The sequence below is a fragment of the Teleopsis dalmanni genome, chromosome 1 (genome assembly GCF_002237135.1).
Source record: "Teleopsis dalmanni isolate 2A chromosome 1, ASM223713v2, whole genome shotgun sequence".
Lineage (NCBI taxonomy): Eukaryota > Metazoa > Arthropoda > Insecta > Diptera > Diopsidae > Teleopsis > Teleopsis dalmanni.
Window position 1 is genome coordinate 112,421,000 of NC_051846.1, and position 18,823 is coordinate 112,439,822.

An 18,823-nucleotide genomic window follows, 5' to 3' on the forward strand; every position below is an offset into this window, starting at 1 on the left:
TTCAGATTAGAATCGTCAATGCATATATCATTTTTGCTATTATTATATGTACTAATCTATATTTGTATACAAATATTGTAATGTGTTTGAAAAAAATAATTTAAGTTTATATGAATGTCCGTAGCAATGTATTAAAGTATTTGTGGAAATAATTTTTCTTTAGATAACTAAATTACCTGATACTGCTTCTAAGCATTTTATGAAAACTTCCATGTTTCTTTCACATGTTGCCTCATTTAAGTAAAAATAAGTTCTAGCACTACTGACTTTGTATCTACGATCAGCAAAAGACTTATCAACGTGGTACTGAGGCATTGTGCCTTCCTCCTTAAAATCACCAGCACTGGACACCGAAGATCTTTAATATATTTAATTTTATATTAATTTGATTAGAAAATTGTTTAACATTTAAATTTTAAGTGAAATACTCACTCAACTTCACGTTTTTCAGCTTCTTCTTGCGACAGATCTTCTTCAACAGAATAATCGAGAATTGGTTTCACACCAAATGATCGTAATCTAAGGAGAATCAGAGAAGGAGTTTTGAACAATTAGTCTTTTAAATTTTAATTTGTATTAGTTTATATTAATATATATATATTATATTAATGCCATTAGTATTTAGTTAAGTTTTAATACTTGAATTTTTAAAACATAAAAACCTAAATATGTTAAGCTAAGAGTAAGGATTGGGTTTAAGAATATGAAGTTATATGAAGAGACTAATAAAAGCTCGCTTAGTTGGTAATGTGGGATAAATTTTTGACAAATGAATAAATTTAAGCTGATTTGAGGATGTATGTTATTGGCGATATTAGATTTAAATTTTCAGAGCAACAAGTCAAAATGAAATGAAAAAAAAAATGCAAATATAATGGCAAAGAGTCGATGTTAATTTCACCCGATTGCAGAAAGATATGCCGTTTGCCATTTTTTACGGATTCTGGCATTACCTTAGAAGAGAAGTATTTAAAGAGTGCAAATAGCATATGAAGAGAATGTAGCATCGCTTGTGAACTGGGGGTCGAGTATCACGGTTGTATGGCGAATTTTAAGCAATAACTTTAGATACGCGAAGAAATCAGCACGATGGAATCATAGAATTTTAACTGAAAATTGTTCAGTCAATTTTGTTTTCTTTGAAAATTCGAAAATAGAGAGTCCAGCACTTCTGATGAAATTTTAACAGGTTATGAAGTTTGTTTTTACAAGTACGATTCAAAACAATGCAACAGTTGTTGGTATAGAGCCAAGAAGGTGCTAATCTACACGTTAAAGTCAAACAACATAAATCAGTAATAGAAGAAATTATGTCAATTAGAAAAAATTCTTCCAGCAGCATATTCTTCGGACCTAAGAAATTAATGGAAATTTTATAAAAAAAAATAAAAAAAAATGAAAAAGATTAGTCATGAAATAAAAATCGGTTTTGCCAATTTTTTGTAGTCAACTAAGCGAAGTTTTGTTAGTGCCCTCATAAATGCAAAATTTGTGTGCAAATTATGATCAATTTAGTTATTGTACATAAATTAGCCTTGACAACAAGTAACAGATATTTTTGGATAGTCTATGAAATAATATTTACACAACGTTATGTGCTATGAGCTACGATGAATGGACATCATCATTACACACACTCATGATGTTTATTGAACTAATTTTTATAAATCATACAAATTCATTTCATTCAATTATTCTAAAGGCTGATTGTATTAAACACATTTACTTCTAAAATTACCGAATAAATCTATAAAAACTTGTTATTTGTTTTTGCAAATAATAATATAAATTATTAATTAGTTTTTTATTGATTGTAATTTATGGATTGTATTTATACATTAATCTTTGAAATCTAAAAGCATGCCATGCATTATTTAAGGTTTTTCATAAAAAATATACGAGAAACAGATAAAAAGAAACCTTTCTAATTTAGGAACAATCATATGTCGATCCTCTCCGGCAACGAAATATCCATAGCAGACTTCAACAAAAGTTCGACAAGTTTGCTACTCAGAATTCGACAAGTTTCATAAGCTATTTGATTTGTTAACATATTTAAATGCATTTGCAAAAGGAAACGATATTCGCCATCAATAAAATTATAAAAGAAGCAACAAATATTTTTGGTTTAAACTAATATAATAAGCAAAAATAAAAACAAATTTTATTAAAAAATTTTTAAATTAAAATTACCTTTCAAGGGTTGGAATTATTTTGACTTGATCTTCGCCGGCAACAAAGTGTCCGTAGAACGTTGCTTTCATGAGCAGTGTAAATAATTTCGTACCCAATACTGTTTTTGCCAGTTTCATGAGCTGTGAAAATATTTAGTATAACCTTTAAAATAAATATTTCTCAATATTTGCAATATTTAACCAAACCAAAATCAAAATGAATTCGCTATGAGTGATTGAATAAATAAAGATAAAATGTATGATTTCGGTCTTAATCTCATTGTCTCCTGATCTTGAGAAATTTTTTGATCCACATTAATATTTACATATATTTTTTTGCTGTCACATAATCAATCCCACAACAATAACAAAATTTTTTAGAACATTTATATCTAAGATATTGAGTACATTCAAAATGCAAAAAAAAGTTATAAAAATCACCATATGCGCATGAAAACGTGCGGAAAACCAGCGGTTCCGACAGTGTCGCATGAAACGTTTTTGCAGAATTGACGTAGACGAATCTCTAAAATAAATAATTTCCAAATTCTATTGTTTTAAGCTAAATTCAGCAAATATCAAAACGAGGGGGAAGGCAAAAATCTTAAAAGTCAATATTGAAATACAATGTATACACTTTATCACACTATATGCGACAATTTCTGACGTATGGAATTTGTCAGGCTTATAGATAGCAAAAAGAAATAACCTTTTAAATATACACAAAAAAGAAGAGACAAAAATATGGTATGATAAAATAGGGTCTTGAAAAATGGTAGACTTAGAATGGCGTAAAATTTTAACATATATATTTGTCCCAAGCTTAAAAAATTACATTCATTTTAATATGACGACAATATGTTATATTATGTCACGTCCGTTATCGCTGTATGTCTATGGTTCTTCGAGGACTTGAAAATCTAAGAACCACAGTTTACAGTTTTAACGTACGTAAATACGTAAAAGCATTCGTCTCGGATGAGACACTAAAATTTATATACGATTACTATATCGGTTATTCTCAAAAAGTGGACATAGGAGTTAAAGGCACACAATTTGCCGTTATAAAAAAAAAAACTCGAATTCGAAAAGTTATAAAGAAAGTAATGTGCGTAAATGAATTTCGCATTCGCAAATATGTTTCATCCACATAAAATGTGATATCTTCAATCACTTCCTTATCGAATCCACATTCTCCGCATCCTTAATATAACTAAAAAAGTTCAAAGATCTAGCACATTTTTAGTTATTTAAAACATATTTTAATATATAAAAATTTTCCAAATTGTGAATATACCTACACTAATAATCACACTTAATTTTAAAAACTCCTTAAGACGAACTTCGCCTAAAATAAACAATTTTCTTTATGTGATTTATATATGTGAAGTGTACTGCAGTTCTAAATATTTTTAGTTTTCTTTCCACCGTTTTTTCTGTCACTACTATTTGTTTTCTCCTTATTGTTTGCGAATTTGAGAACATTAAAAGAAACTATATCAAAATTAACAACATTGGATTACCCAAGTTATTAAGGCTCAAAGATTTTAGACTTTTACTCTTACACGATATTGATATATTTGTGTACATTTATATCCGCATTTTAGTATTGTTATTCTTAATCGCTTCCTGATATTGAAACTTCTTTACATCCTTATCTGCATTCACAATCGCAAGTCTAGTATCCGTTATTCCCTACATTATTCAATCAATTTATTTATATTATCGGCTTGTACATTTTTTCCCATGTAAGATCTTTTGTTTATTTGTTTTTTAATAATTTCATCATTTTTAGTGTTAGAGATAATATGCATCTATTTGCTTTCTGTAAATCATTTAAATCATTTTTTATTTTATAAATATATAATTTTTTATCCATGTATAAAAAATTTAGTGATAAATGTCTTTACAGAATATGGATCCGCTCCAAAATGAAATGAAGAAATATTCTTCAACTGTTGAAAATTTCAAAATGCATTTTCGAAACAAATTTAAAAAAATTTGAATAGATCTCAATTATTTTAATAATAGCGTGCAGAAGATATCGAGAAAACTCAAAGCGAGATATAAAGATTTGTACTCAAATTTGGATTTAAGGTGGAAATAAATTTCACGAATATGGGAGGAAAGTCAATCGATCAGAAATATAAAACAAGAATCTTTTCACCACAAAATTGAAAAAGAAGCAAAAGGTGGAGAAAACTTAAGAGAGCCGTAACAAGAAAGAGGATTGCCTAAAATATGAATTTTGGGGCCGATTCACGTTAAGTTAATACTAGGACTAGCACTCAAAAAACTGTTGTTTATTATTTTGACCGATTATGCATAGTTTCTACTTACAAAATAAAATATATGATTGTTCAGAATATAATTCAGTTTTTTTTTTATGAAAATGATATGAATTATGAATTAGGTATTGCCCATTCTAATCCAATATCTTTTGCCAATATTGTGACAGTATATTCAGTTAGTCCAATTCGAAATTGATTATTGTGTTGTCCGATAAAAAGTTAAAAACACGATTTCGTTGAAATCTAACCAAATAGATGATATCACTTTTTTGGATGAATATCGACTTTTAAAGTACATTAAGTCGGTTCATCCTTTTTACTTTATTATCTTTTGAGATTAACATCTCTACAGATGATACGTTTCAAAAATGAATAATTTTACTGATGTTTAAGAAGCAAATCACTTACGTTAACAGAACGACACAAATATTTCTTCGGTAAGATCATGAGGACCTCATATGTCGAGCTTCGACATTAGACTTAAGTACTTTAAATGATAATGAACGGTTGAAATTGATAACTTTCAAATCGGAGCGATCTCACGAGTTGTCAACTGCACTTCCAGAACATGGAAGGCACAACAGTTTGGCAATGCCCTCCTGTCAATACATATTTTCCATACACACCGGAAAACTTTTTTTCTTTCTTTAACAGCATTTTTAATTTTTCGATAGCAAAAAGTAAAATATATCGAAAATGCTGGATTTTACTAACCATATTTGAAAGGGCACCAACCAAAAAATACTGCGTAAAAAAAATCAAAAGTTTTCCCAAGCAAGACAACGTAAAATTTTTGAATATATATATATTCATGTAGCACGTTATTTATCTCTACTATGTCAGTCAGCTTGCATTTAACTATAACTTCATAGCTGTCCTCGTTTTAACAATTTCCAAATTCTACAAACGCTTTTGATCTGTTATTGCCTTACTAAAGATATTTAATATAGAGATTTTACATCCTTCGTATAATGGACTCTATAAAATAAAACTGAGGTTACTATTTGAATGAGCTTTATTTTGTTCAAATGTAAACAAACATTAAGGACACAAATTATTTCGAACAATGTTGCTGTTTATTGAGTGACTTAACTTATGCTTAAGCCACTTCGGCGACTTAAGGCTTATTAACTGTGATTTCGACTCCTAATGTGCTATCTAAAAAGAATAGAACAATAATGAGATGGTAATAGCGAGAGTGTTGGTAATTGCTATAGAAAATCCAAAAGGCAATATAAGAGCATTTAGGCAGTGTACATAAAATCAAGCTTTATTTAATTAGCTTAGCTTAGCTATTATTTAGCTTGATTAATAATAGTAGTATTATTAAATACTACTACTTTCCTTTCGATACCAACTAGTTTTTTGTTGGAAATTTGTTTCGATATTTAAATGGAAATGGAAGAAAAGCACTTAGGAAAGAGAAACAATTGCTGTGAACTTTTTATATTATATAAATGTTTATTATAAATTTAAAACTAACAGATCACTAACAATCATACAGAATAATCTTTTGAATTATTTACAAAAGTATACCTGTTTTTCATTTTCATTTTCAAATTTAAATACAAATACAAAAATATATAATTTAATAAATAACTTAATAACAATACTGAGTAGTGCTTTAAAACCTATCAAAATAAATGCATTGACTGTGAACATACCAAGGACAGGCTAAACATAGGATTGGATATTAACTAGAGGGACGTTGTGAAATTTGATGTTAATTTGTTTTGTTTTAAAGCGAATCAAAATGCGTAAAAATATTTTGTTTTTAATAATAATAATGCTTACAATCAGTAATTCAAATAAAATTCCATTTGCCAAAATATTAGGTTGTAATTTTAGTTCGTTAATATTTATGAGAAAAATTAATAGAACAAATAATTAGTAAAGAATTCATATTTTACAGTTAGGCAATACTAATATAATTTTAGTAAATAAATAATTTAAATAATAAATATAAATAAGTATAAATAATATAAATAATCCCATAATAAATAAGATCAGGAAATAAAATGTTATAAAACATAAAACCTATGGTTGCCCCACGATATTCACTCTATGAAATCACTTTTGAAATAATATTTTCTCATATGCTAGTTATGTCAAAATGGAATGTCAAAATGGTATGTCAAATTCTGACCTAAAGTTTGTATGCATTAGTGAGAAAGAGCCAAAGTGTAACAAGTGTAGGCAACGCATTTTCACCAACCAAACAATAGTAGGACATGAAGAGCTAACTTAAACGAAATGCAAACAAAAGTCCTCGGTTGCGAGTAGCTTGTTGTTGTTGTTGTGATTTGAGTTAGTGCTATTGCGCTCTTTTACTCTTTTGTGGCTGGGGGGCTTATCCCTGCCGCACGCTAAACTTTAACTATACTAGAATCATTAGCTAGTGTAATGTAAAATAATTTATATATATGATATAATGAATTATACAATATATTTTATTATTTCTAGAAAAGCACAAACGATATGCCTCCCGTTTTGAGGGCTGTTACTCCTGATACAATATATATATTACAATATATTGCTGCCGCAAAACAGACATCTTTGCGATCACAACTAAATGAGTTTTCATTCTTTATTGTACTCAGTTTCTATTTTGCAATCATTTTATTGTTGTTCAGAATTACTTGGCAAATAAATCAAAAAAATCGGCAGATTATAATCATATAAAATGTTAGTTGCTTTTGTTTTGCTGAACAATAAAATCACAATTCCAATATTTTAAATAGCGCCATGAGCAACAATTAGTGAAAAATTAAATGTTCTAAATTAGCTGGCACCGCAATAGGGAATGTACTTACACAGTTTTTTATATGATTTGCAACATAAGATTGTATTGCATTAAATTCATAATTTTTCAAATTTTTCAAATAGATTTTTAATCTATGAGTTAGAATCTTAAAATAGTATCAGAAATGCATATCCAATGTATGATACGAACCATCTATCAGTGAGGCTGATTAAATTTTCAGACCGCCTCTAAGGCCTGGGCCAGCATTACAGCCACGTCGTCTAATGCAATACCATAAGACAAAATTTTATAGGTTGAACCAGTGGGGAGAGAGATTGTGTAGTGTACAAAAAATAATGTCGAAGTTTTTGAAATTTCTAAATCATATCTCTTGCTTACTACTGTCAATAATTGAAGTAAATTAAAGGCTAACGATTTACATTTTTTCAAATAAAAAATCATCGCGAGCTGTGTTTCGTATCCGAAAGTGAAATGCAACCGAATAAACTTTTTATAATCATATAATAAATATGATTAAATGTCTGCTACACCTAACTACACAAATCAATAACTATGAAATATGTACACGCAAAGAGAAGAGCATGGAATTCCCATAATAAAGAAGAAATAGGTTAGAACTCTTACAAAAATTTTCTAAAATAACGGAAGACAAAGTTAAGAACTGCACAAAAGAACTGTCACAAACAGCTAATTTTTATTTTGTTGGATAGCGAACCAGCACGGTGAAAGACGAAAGTTTAGTTTGTGGTAGACAAAAAGGATTGAGGGCTTTAACAGTGACTGTATCCAGGTCGACTAAGCTGGATGCATTTCATGTTGCACAGCTATAATACTAAAAAAACAGCTATATCTACTTATGTTAGATGAATACGTTATTTGAAGACCGCTTCACGCTATTTTAAACTCCATTCAAATATATACTAGCCCTGTTAATATTACCTTTGGTGACCGACATGAAAAAATATGGGTCGCAATTTCTACATCATACATTTTTCCACAATTTTTCTTTATGTCTGCACAACTCTTACAGTTGCGTGAAAACAAATTGTCACTTGGGCTTACATATCCCAATTACACAAGCAACCAGCTGCTTTTAATGGTAACAAGTTAAAAATCGATGCGGTTGAATGTATACATTGATTCCTCTATTATATTAAATTCAATTTGAATTAAACTGCTTATTGGATTCTTTCGTCATTACAGAAGAGTAGTCACACATTTCTACAAAGGTAAAATCTGCGAAAAGCGAAGCACTATATATCCATTGTTAGGTTACCTCTGTAATCGTATAATCTTTCACAAAATTCATTTCTTCCGTTACTACTGGTTTCTTATTACAATTCTCTTTAAGATTTTACAATGCAAGTCACTTCCTTCAACATGTGCATATTGTTTATATATGTTCCATAATCATTTTCTATGAAATAAACCATACACTTAAAGAAAATGAAGGCACTATATCTGCCGTATACAATGAAATTGAACGAAATTGATAATTATATCAAATGAACTTTATGAATTACTAACACTTTTATCAATCAATGGAAAGATGAATATTAAATGTGAAGAGGTTTAGTTTATATTAGTGACTGCCAGATTATTCAATATATCAATTAATCATAGTTCGTATAAATAGAATAATTATTTATACTCGGTCCGAAACTAAACAACACAATTCTAGTGAGAATATAAAGAGGAGCAGCTTCATTTAATCAAATTTATTAATCGATGCAAAATTCGTATACAGTCAAACTTCCAAAACTCGAAGTACCATTTTGTAAAGAAAAGGTTTGATTTATGAGACTTCGAGTCAAAAAATCTTTTTGCAATTGTTCGTAATTTGATCTCAAAACCCTGTTGCACTCTATTTAGTTCGAGTTTTAGAAAATTCGGATTATGGAAGTTTCAGGTTCGTTCAGGTTTTTGCTCTTGCAAAAATATGCTTTTTTTTCGGTTCAGTTCGCAGTAAATTTTTTTTTTTGTGAATTTTATGTTACACTCTTGCAGATTTTACTTAATAAAAATAACTACTTTTTTATATAACATTTTTATATAAATATATATATATACTTGGCAGTTCTGCCCCATGCGAGCTTTACTCCCCAACCGCGGTTATATTCGTACGTACTTTTTCATATTAAACAATATGATACTTCTAAAACAGATATAAAATTTTTATCTAGTTTTAAGGTTCTTAAAGAAATTTGATATTTCTTCCAAAAAAAAGTTAAAAGCAAAGTTAAAAGTACATACATAATGTTGAATATGAAAGAGTACGTATAAATATAACGTCTGTCCTTCTGCATACTACGCCGACATTAAACCTTAGCAATTAATTTTAATTTTTTGGATAAAATTCAAATAAAATAAAAATGAGATGACATTACATAATGACATGATGAAGATAAAACAAAAATGACCCGGTACATATTTTTTTATAATAAAAATATATAAAAAAAATATTTTAAAACTATTTTTGAACTTCTTACTCTCATTAACCGGGACATATTTTGTGTATATTTCAAAATTATATTTTTAGTTACTAAGTGTATTAAAAAAATTGTGTTGATTACGCCTTATACCATAACTTTGACTCCTCGGTATATTATATATACATATTTACATAGTTTGGTTCAAATCTTAAATCAAATAGCTTTGGGAAAAAAAAACGATTAAAATTTATATGACAAAGTTTTACATTCTATATGTGTAAGATACGATTAATATTATATATTAGCATTTGATTTGAAACCAATAGATTTAATTTGATATTAAGATTAAAAAACTATCTCTCTTAATAATATTTTATTATTGTGCATGCAAATAACGACCACTATCTTAGTACTTTTATAATTATAAATTATTAATAATCACTTATTAAACTTGGCATAATTTTAGCTTTTAAATAAAATCAATCCCCATGCTTATCGAATCAATATAGTTAACTAGAATGGAAGTAATGATCATTCGGAAGTACACTTAAAGTCCAAACTCTTCATTTATAAAAAAAACGTATTTAAACTTATTCTGTAAAGTTTACCACTTACTTTTATATTTAAATAAAAATTAAATAAAGTTAAAGGTATTTAAAAACTATTGCTTACCTTTAAGTTGTGCTCCACTATCTTCTCGCTAGTACAAATCGTGTAAACGATATATGCTCTTATCAGCTCCCATGTCGTTTTGCTCTTGAATGCCGCGTTAGGATCATTAAAACCGACATCCAATGGATCCCGTTGAACATTTGGAGGAATGCTTGGCTGAAGAGTCTTGCTATCTTTTTTGATCGTGGGTGTCGCGAAGTGAGTTTTGCGTGAAGAATCAATATGTAAGTTTTGAGTTTGTACATACTGCGGAACAATCACGTTTTTTAATAAACTTTGATTAGGAGTCAATAAATGGAACTGGAGACATAATTGACTTTTTGAACTTATAAATCCTAAAATACTTTCGTTATGTACATTTTTGCAACTAGAGTTGTCGGTGTTGAAGTCATTTGTCTGACATATTAGGCGAACACATCCAGGAGTGTTCCAATTGATCACTGATACTTCGTAATGTGTCCTCCTACTATAATCCTTGCGATAATTAACTAAATTTTTTATTGTACGTTGAGCACAAATGGAACGCAAAAACGCCATTACACAAAGCAAGTACACCCGCAAACACTTTACAAAGTCTCAGATGGATTTTAAAAATTCTAAAAAATTTATATGCAATTTGTTTTTTGTATTCTTTGTATAAAAATAACTTAATCTAAACAATTCGACATTATACCGAATAAGTAAGCGAAAAAAAGTAGTTGACACTTCAAGGATTATTTTATATATACGTTAATGCTCGGGAATACGTCGAATTGCAGAAACTGCGATTGGGGAAATAAGTTGCAGAGCCAAAAAACTGAAAGGCATTTCTTTGCGGCGAACTCTAAATAAATCGTTAAAATTCTCTCTATTCAATTTTCATTCGCATTTAAAGTTCGAAAGCCCTGTGAGCTTATTTTGGGCAAAAAAGCGCGGCGAAAAAATTCAACTTTTGCTGGGAAAAAGGTTTTATGCATGGCACAATATAATGTATTAATTAAAATAATTAAAATTTACTCGGAAGAATGCACGTGCAATATTAATATTTATGAATGTGACGATTTCAACTTTTTTCAACATTTTTTATAATTCATAAATCAAGAATAGAGAATTTAAATTAAATTCCAAACATTTAACAGTTTTTGCTGGGCAGAATTATAATACAGACTAATGTTAATTATACAAACAGTAAACCTTCCTTTCATTAGCGTTACAATAAGTATAATTAACAACAAATTTTAATCGGCGTCACGAGTTGTGAATTAGCTCCTCGCACCTCACAGATTTTTAATTAAAAGCCAATAAATAATATGACTAGAACAGTCATCTCGATCAACGCAGATATGCTTCTAGGCAGCAGTTAGCTTAAAGGTGAATTAATGATGCAAAACAGCTCAGAAAGCCAAAACTCACACGAAACGGCATCATCTCGTATTTTATATGGACGTGGAGCAGTGCATTCAATCTTGGATAATGTCTTCCGCTTTAATAAGATATTTTTTAAATGAGAATAGGATAAAGCACTCTATTACGTATTGCAAAAGAAATAAAAAATACCGAACTTCTTTCTTTACAAGTTTTCTGCGATGTTCTACAATATGTCGAGCAAAGCTTAATAATGGCCCTGTCAAGTATTAAAGTTGAGGTCTCAGAGCAGAATCCACTATTTAAACGAAATCTGTGCAAAACCAATTCAATTAAAGACTATAACTCTCAGTTGAATTTGCTACACATATTTCAAATTTCCAACCATGCAAGCACCCTGTAACGGAGCGAATATTTAGGTATACAACCTTATATAAAATTTGCCGGAATTTTGTTTTTGTATTTGCTCTTTTCAATTTTTTCGTTTTCTCAACTCAAAAACGAAATTATATAACTAATTGCACGTCCTTTAATTACGTTTCTAGCTGCGAACGTAATTTAATAATCAATTTTTAACAAAATCCTTAATCGATATCAATCTAAGCATCCTGGTTTTGTAAATATCTAAATGGTGTCTGCGATTGTTATTCTCATTGCAAAATTTGGCACTTATTCGTTTAGACGTTCTTTTCGTTGAAACAAAACCGCACGAACTTCAAGAAATTTTTCCCCCAAACTTGTTTTTATTTAACGAAAATTATCGCGTATTTGACGCATTACGATATTCAGGCAATAAAAACCATTAGCAAACTGTAAAAAACCATATTAAACACATTTCGTAACGAGGGTATATATTAAATAAAAAAAAAATTAATTGCAAATTATTCACTTCCAAACTCAACACACAATTCAAACCTCACAGCAACGAGACGAAAGACTGACTGATTCAAATTTATCCAAAGTTTGGGTATCTTAAATTGTTTTCACAGTGGGACAAATCTGATTATCCTACTACACATTAAAACTATACATAATATATACTGTATCTATCAACCTTTCTTTTTGTAAATAGACTTATAGACCTATAGTCTGTTTCATTATCAAAAAAATACGAAAGTCACAAATTGTTTCGTGAATTTAGCGAAGTTGCATATTTGAACACATTTTGAATTTACACAACACACAATTTTGCCATGCAAGTTCATCGCTACAGGCCACAATACGAATGCGACCAAGTTGTCCGACTATAGTTTAAAAGAATAGGTAGAATTTATTTTTAGCGCATATGTGCTTATTTTATTTTATTTTGTTTTATTTTATTTAAGTGATATTGTGCTATTGTGCTATTGTTATTATAGGTGCTTTCGGTGGCTCGCAAATGTGACAAGGTGTACGCAAAACAACAACACTATTTTCTCTATCTAGGCCAGTAGTTGTATACTGGCCACACACTTCGGTCAGTAAAGAAAAGAGTGTTACCAACGCATTAAGCGAACTATTGTGAACCTTTATGAGAAATTTCAACGAATCTTGCAATTATATGTCAAAAATCATATGTAAACAAAAATTCAAACAAAATTCAAATATTTCTTAAATTTGAAAACTGAGAAAAAAAAAAATTGAAAATATGTACATAAAAATCTTAAAAAATAATGAAAAAATCGTAAGAATAAAGCACATTAAATTTTTTAATATATTAGTTATAAACAAGTAACATTTTATTTACTTGTTAATAACTTGTTTTATTTCATTTTATTTAGGAAGTGTGCGAGTTACGCTAAGTTGCATTCTAAATGAAGGAAATACTAAGTTGTGCCGATAATGTAGTGATGTGTCGATACGTGTTGATATATGGTTAAATGTGTGCAGTGCAAAAAATCCCAAAAAATTTCCCACTTAGCCTAACTCGCACACGTCCTACATATTTAAATTTGTATTATTTATTTTATTATAAAATATCATAAAACGGTTCATAAACGGTTGAGTGATTCCGGAAGTAAAACATAGACAGCGCAATACATCATTATCTAGCCTCTCCTCAACAAGTCGACCGGTAAACCTTCTCGTGGCGAACCTGTTACCACAAATTACCGACGACGCGCCGAGCTAGGACCGGCGTAATAAATCCTCTGCCTGAAAATGCGAAAGCCGAAGGCACATTCTCAAAAATTTTCTTCCGTAAACTTTTTAACTTTCCAGTCATACCTGATGGCTCTGATGGCAGCCCCATCATCAGGTTAGGACAGAACGGGCCGACCATCTAAAAAATGAAAACCTGAACCCAAACTTAATGATGAAAAAACGCAACGAAAATGGATTACGATTTGGAACCTTACATTATGTTAAAACGCTATATAGCGCGGATTAACTGGCTCAGGCAGCAAAAATACTTGAAAATTACAAATTAGCCTTTATGGGCATGAGTGAAGTTAGATGGAACGCATGTGGACAAATTAGAACCCCAAAAGGTAACGTTATGTTTTGGTCAGGCATGCCAAATGAAAATGACTTACACCAATACGGTGTAGGAATATTAGTAAATGCTAAATCCCGCGATTCTGTGATAGACTACAAGTTTATAAATGAACGCATAATGATGATAAGATTAAAGTGTCGTTCGAAAAATATATTGATTATTCAATGCTATGCGCCTACTGAAGATGCCAACGAAAATGATAAAGACGCTTTTTATATTACAAGCTAAGCGTTGCAATTGCTGAAGCACCAAAGAAAGATTTTAAAATTGTGATGAGCGACCTTAATGCTAAAATTGGATAAGTAAATGAAAATTTAGACCACGTCATTGGGAAACATAGCCTTGGTGACATGAATGACAATGGCGAACGCCTTGTAGAGCTATGTGGTATAAATGAACTCAAAATTGGAAGCACGCTTTTTCCGCATAAAACAATACATAAAGTAACGTGGGTATCACCTGATATGAGAACACAAAATCAAATAGACCAATTTTATGTTACGGCAAAGTGGAGTAACTGTTTAATTGATGTAAGAAATAAACGAGGTGCCGATATCAGTTACGATCACCACCTACTAGTTGGCAAAATACTAGTCAACCCAATAAGAATTAAGAAGGCAGTTAACTGTAGCAGAATCAAACACAAGGTCTCTAAATTGCAAGCACCAAATATAAAGCAAAATTTTTCACGTTCCATTTCTGAAATAGTGTCTGCTCCTAATGACAACCTAAATCCCCAACATTGCTGGAACAAAATAAAAATGGCTATTAATGAAACCTGTATGGAAACCGTAGGTAGAGCGTCAAATAATACCAAAGACGTCTTCATCTCAGCATAAACTTGGATAATCATAGAACAACGAGCAAAACTCAAAAATGAAATAAATATCATGAAGAAGCCTAATGATCGAAAGAGAGTGCAAACGGAGTACACACATCTGAACAAACGTGTCAAAAGGGCAATTCGGGACGATAAGAAAGAATTCTCTAACAAAATGGCAAATGAAGCGGAAAATGCAGCGGCATCAAATAATATGAAAAGTCTCTTTGATGTAACAAAGCAACTAACAGGCGAGAGAGTCAAAAGAACCCTGCCTGTCAATAATCTCTCTGGTGAGCTATTGACAAACGTAAATGATCAGCTAAACCGATGGCGTCAACATTTTATTTATTTTATTTTATTTTATTTTATAAATATTGAACCTAGAACGCGAAAGTATCGTGATAACACAAAATGACAACGTAAATGAGTTACCGATTAGGGATGATCATCCCTCAAAAAGAGAAATAACTAATGCAATAAAACTGCTGAAAAACGGAAAAGCTGCAGGTCTTGACAATATTCCGGCCGAAGTGTTGAAAGTTGATTTGCAACTACAACGGATATCTTATACCCGCTCTTCAAAACCATTTCGGAAACAGAAACTTATCCTTCTGACTGGCTTCATGGCATTGTAATCAAAATACCCAAGAAAGGAGACCTAAGTGACTGTAACAACTGGTGCGGCATTACGGTTCTAAGTTCTGTGATGAAAATATTTATGAAAATTATTTTGGAAAGAATGGTAAAAGTTGTTGAAGTACTATTACGACCAGAGCAAGCGGGTTTCAGAAGTGGAAGATACTGTGTCTTAGTATTATCATAGAACAATCTATAGAGATGCGATTCCCCCTTTATCTGCTTTTCATCGATTTTGAAAAGGCGTTTGATTCGTTAAATCGAAATTGCATATGGGCAGAGTTGAAAAATAATGGTGTCCCAGCTAAAATAGTCTCATTAATTGCAAAAAGCTATGATCAATTTAAGTGCTCGGAGACCATTGAGCGCGTAAATGAATTCCAGTATCTAGGGAGTATTATGTCTGAAAATGGAGGTACAGCGCAAGATGTGATAAGCAGAATAAAGAAAGCCTTTGGTGCTTTTACAAGGCTTCGTAAAGTGTGGAGCTCCAATACCTATAGTTTAAGCACAAAGATAAAAATCACTAAAGCATGCGTTCTTTCAGTTCTCCTGTATGGTTGCGAAACCTGGTTTGTTACAGAAAACATAGAAAGCAAGCTGAGAGTATTTGTTAACCGCTGTCTCCGCAGAATTTTACGTATCTTCTGGCCAAACAGAATATCAAATCACGATCTTTGGACCAGAACAAATGTTAGAGATGTTAATCTTGAAATTCATAAAAGAAATTTGGATGGATCGGGCATACACTTCGAAAAGCTCCCACCGAAATTTGTCAACAGGCGTTGGTATCTACTACCTTGCGGGTTAGGTAGTCCAAAAACAACATGGAGAAGGTCAACGTTGAATGAAATAAACACCATTTTGCAGCCCCTATAAAGAAACATAAGCAACATTACAGACATAAAGGACGTAGCGTTACGGCGCGAAAGGTGGAAGCGGCTTATAGACAGCATATGCCCAATATAAGAGGCTGCTCGAAATCATGGACGTCGAGCAAGGCGTATTATTATTATTATTATTATTATTATTATTATTATTATTATTATTATTATTATTATCTTATATATAACATTTCCATGTCACAATGTTAGTTACCGTACTCCTCCGAAACGGCTTTACCAATTTTTACCAAATTTTATAGGTGTATTCAGTAGGTCTGAGAATCGGGTACTATCTATTTTTCATACCGCTAAAGTGATTAGGGAGTCCCTACCCAGCAAAAATATCTTTATTGCTTTGACAAAAAATTTTTTATTTTTTTGACATAAATGTTGTTTATATTTTTGAAAAAGAAAAATTTTTTTCTTAATATTTTATGTAACTACGCCAACAAGTACATCGAGCATTACATCCACTTCGTTTCTTCGTCTTCGCCTTGCATGGCAGATGGAAAATGTACTAAAAATTTTTCTAAAGATTTCACTAATGATACTATAACAAATACCGACGGATATCCAATATATCGTCGAAGAAATCCCGATAATGGGGGACAATGGCGGGTGGTGCCGTATTCGCCTCTGCTAAGCAAGACATACAATGCTCATATTAATGTTGAGTTTTGCAGTTCTGTGAAGAGCATCAAATATATAAGTATGTCCATAAAGGCAGTGATATGGCTGTGTTTAGAGTAGAAAATACTAATGTAAATGCTCCTCCAATGAACAAAAACGGTGAAATTACGCTCTACCAAATTGGTCGGTACATCAGCTCCAATGAAGCTGCTTGGCGTATCTTCGGTTTTCTAATTCATGAACGGGATCCAGCAGCTGTTCAGTTAGCCGTCCATCTTGAAAACGGTCAGCGTGTATTTTTCACGAACGAGACAGTGATTGATCGTGGTACAAATCCACCTAAATCTACACTCACTGCATTTTTTGAATTGTGTAATAGTACGGATGATTTTGGTGCCTTTGCAAGAACATTACTCTATTCACAAGTACCACGCTATTTCACATGGGCTCAAACAAAAAAATGGATGCCCCGCAAGCAAGTTTCACCAGTTGATGCATGTCTCAATTTATTTAAATCGAACGCTTATTTACAGTTAATCCAAGACACACTGAGTGCTTTTATCTTCGACTGTTGTTGGTTAATGTTACTGGCCCATTATCATTATTATTATTTACAGTCAATCCAAGACAATTTAAATTTGAAGATACAACAGTTGTTGCCAGGGAACTTGGTATCATACAAATCTATTGATTTTAAATTAATAATTTAATAAATAAACTATAATAACTTAAAAATAATATTGTTTGGCGTTTGTTATTTTTATTTTCCTTTTCGTTCATAGCGCTCCATGCCTATTTCATGCATATACCACATACTTACACACTTATAATAAGTAAGTTACTTTTTGTCTACACTAGAATTTATCTAGAAACTAGAAATAATTTATAAGGCAAAACAACGTTTGTCGGGTTATCTAGTTATTATTATAAAATATTTTTAGTTCAAGTAAGTTTGTATTGAAGTAAGTTAATTAATCAATAAATTAATTTATATAACAGCTTTTCTTAACAAATAATTAAAACGTCTATCTTAAAGTCTTCTAATAACACCATGTTCTTCATCTATTTACGGTTCTTTATTGTTTTCATTATTACTATTTGAATAAAACATGCATTATTATACAAATATTATGCAAAACACAAACACTTACTACTATATTTGGTTTTGCAGCCAAATTTCTTTGCTTAGTAAACTTTAATAGTCTTCGAAAACGATTTATTAAACGAAACCGAAATCATTTTCAACTACAATACAGGCAAATTAACGTTTAAGAAATCCGTGGCACAGTTTTCAGCACTAGGTCGCTGCAAAACGTTGTCGATTTTTATCGTCCAGCATCGAGAGTACTTACAAAAAGTTTTTTGGGATTTTTTGCACTGCACACATTTAACCATTTATCAACACGTATCGACACATCACTACATTATCGGCACAACTTAGTATATCCCTCATTTAGAATGCAAGTTAAACAGCATGCTGGTCTATAGGCGCTAAACGAGACATCCCTGTTGCAATTTGCAACACCACCACCACAGCTGTGGTGAAACCCGTCGTGATTTATTTTAATCGCTTGACGACGAATTTGCTGATGATTATTTTGTGTTCAAAGGGCCTTCTTATATTACTTCAAAGGGCCTTCTTCAACAAATGTTACTTTGTGTACTTTATTGCTGGTACTGTCGTTGCGGTTGGGTTT

At 31.0% G+C, this 18,823-nt stretch overlaps 1 protein-coding gene across 1 annotated transcript; it reads right to left on the minus strand.

Moving 5' to 3' along the window:
- Window positions 1-159: 159 nt before the first annotated feature.
- On the minus strand, window positions 160-12,620 carry LOC119665573 (proline dehydrogenase 1, mitochondrial-like). Its single transcript, XM_038074800.1, has 5 exons — window positions 12,567-12,620; window positions 10,334-10,929; window positions 2,194-2,315; window positions 433-519; window positions 160-358 (listed from the first exon to the last, which is right to left on the minus strand). Exons 2-5 carry the CDS (start codon window positions 10,868-10,870, stop codon window positions 160-162), a joined length of 945 nt encoding a protein of 314 aa, XP_037930728.1. The 5' UTR covers window positions 10,871-10,929; window positions 12,567-12,620.
- Window positions 12,621-18,823: the final 6,203 nt, after the last annotated feature.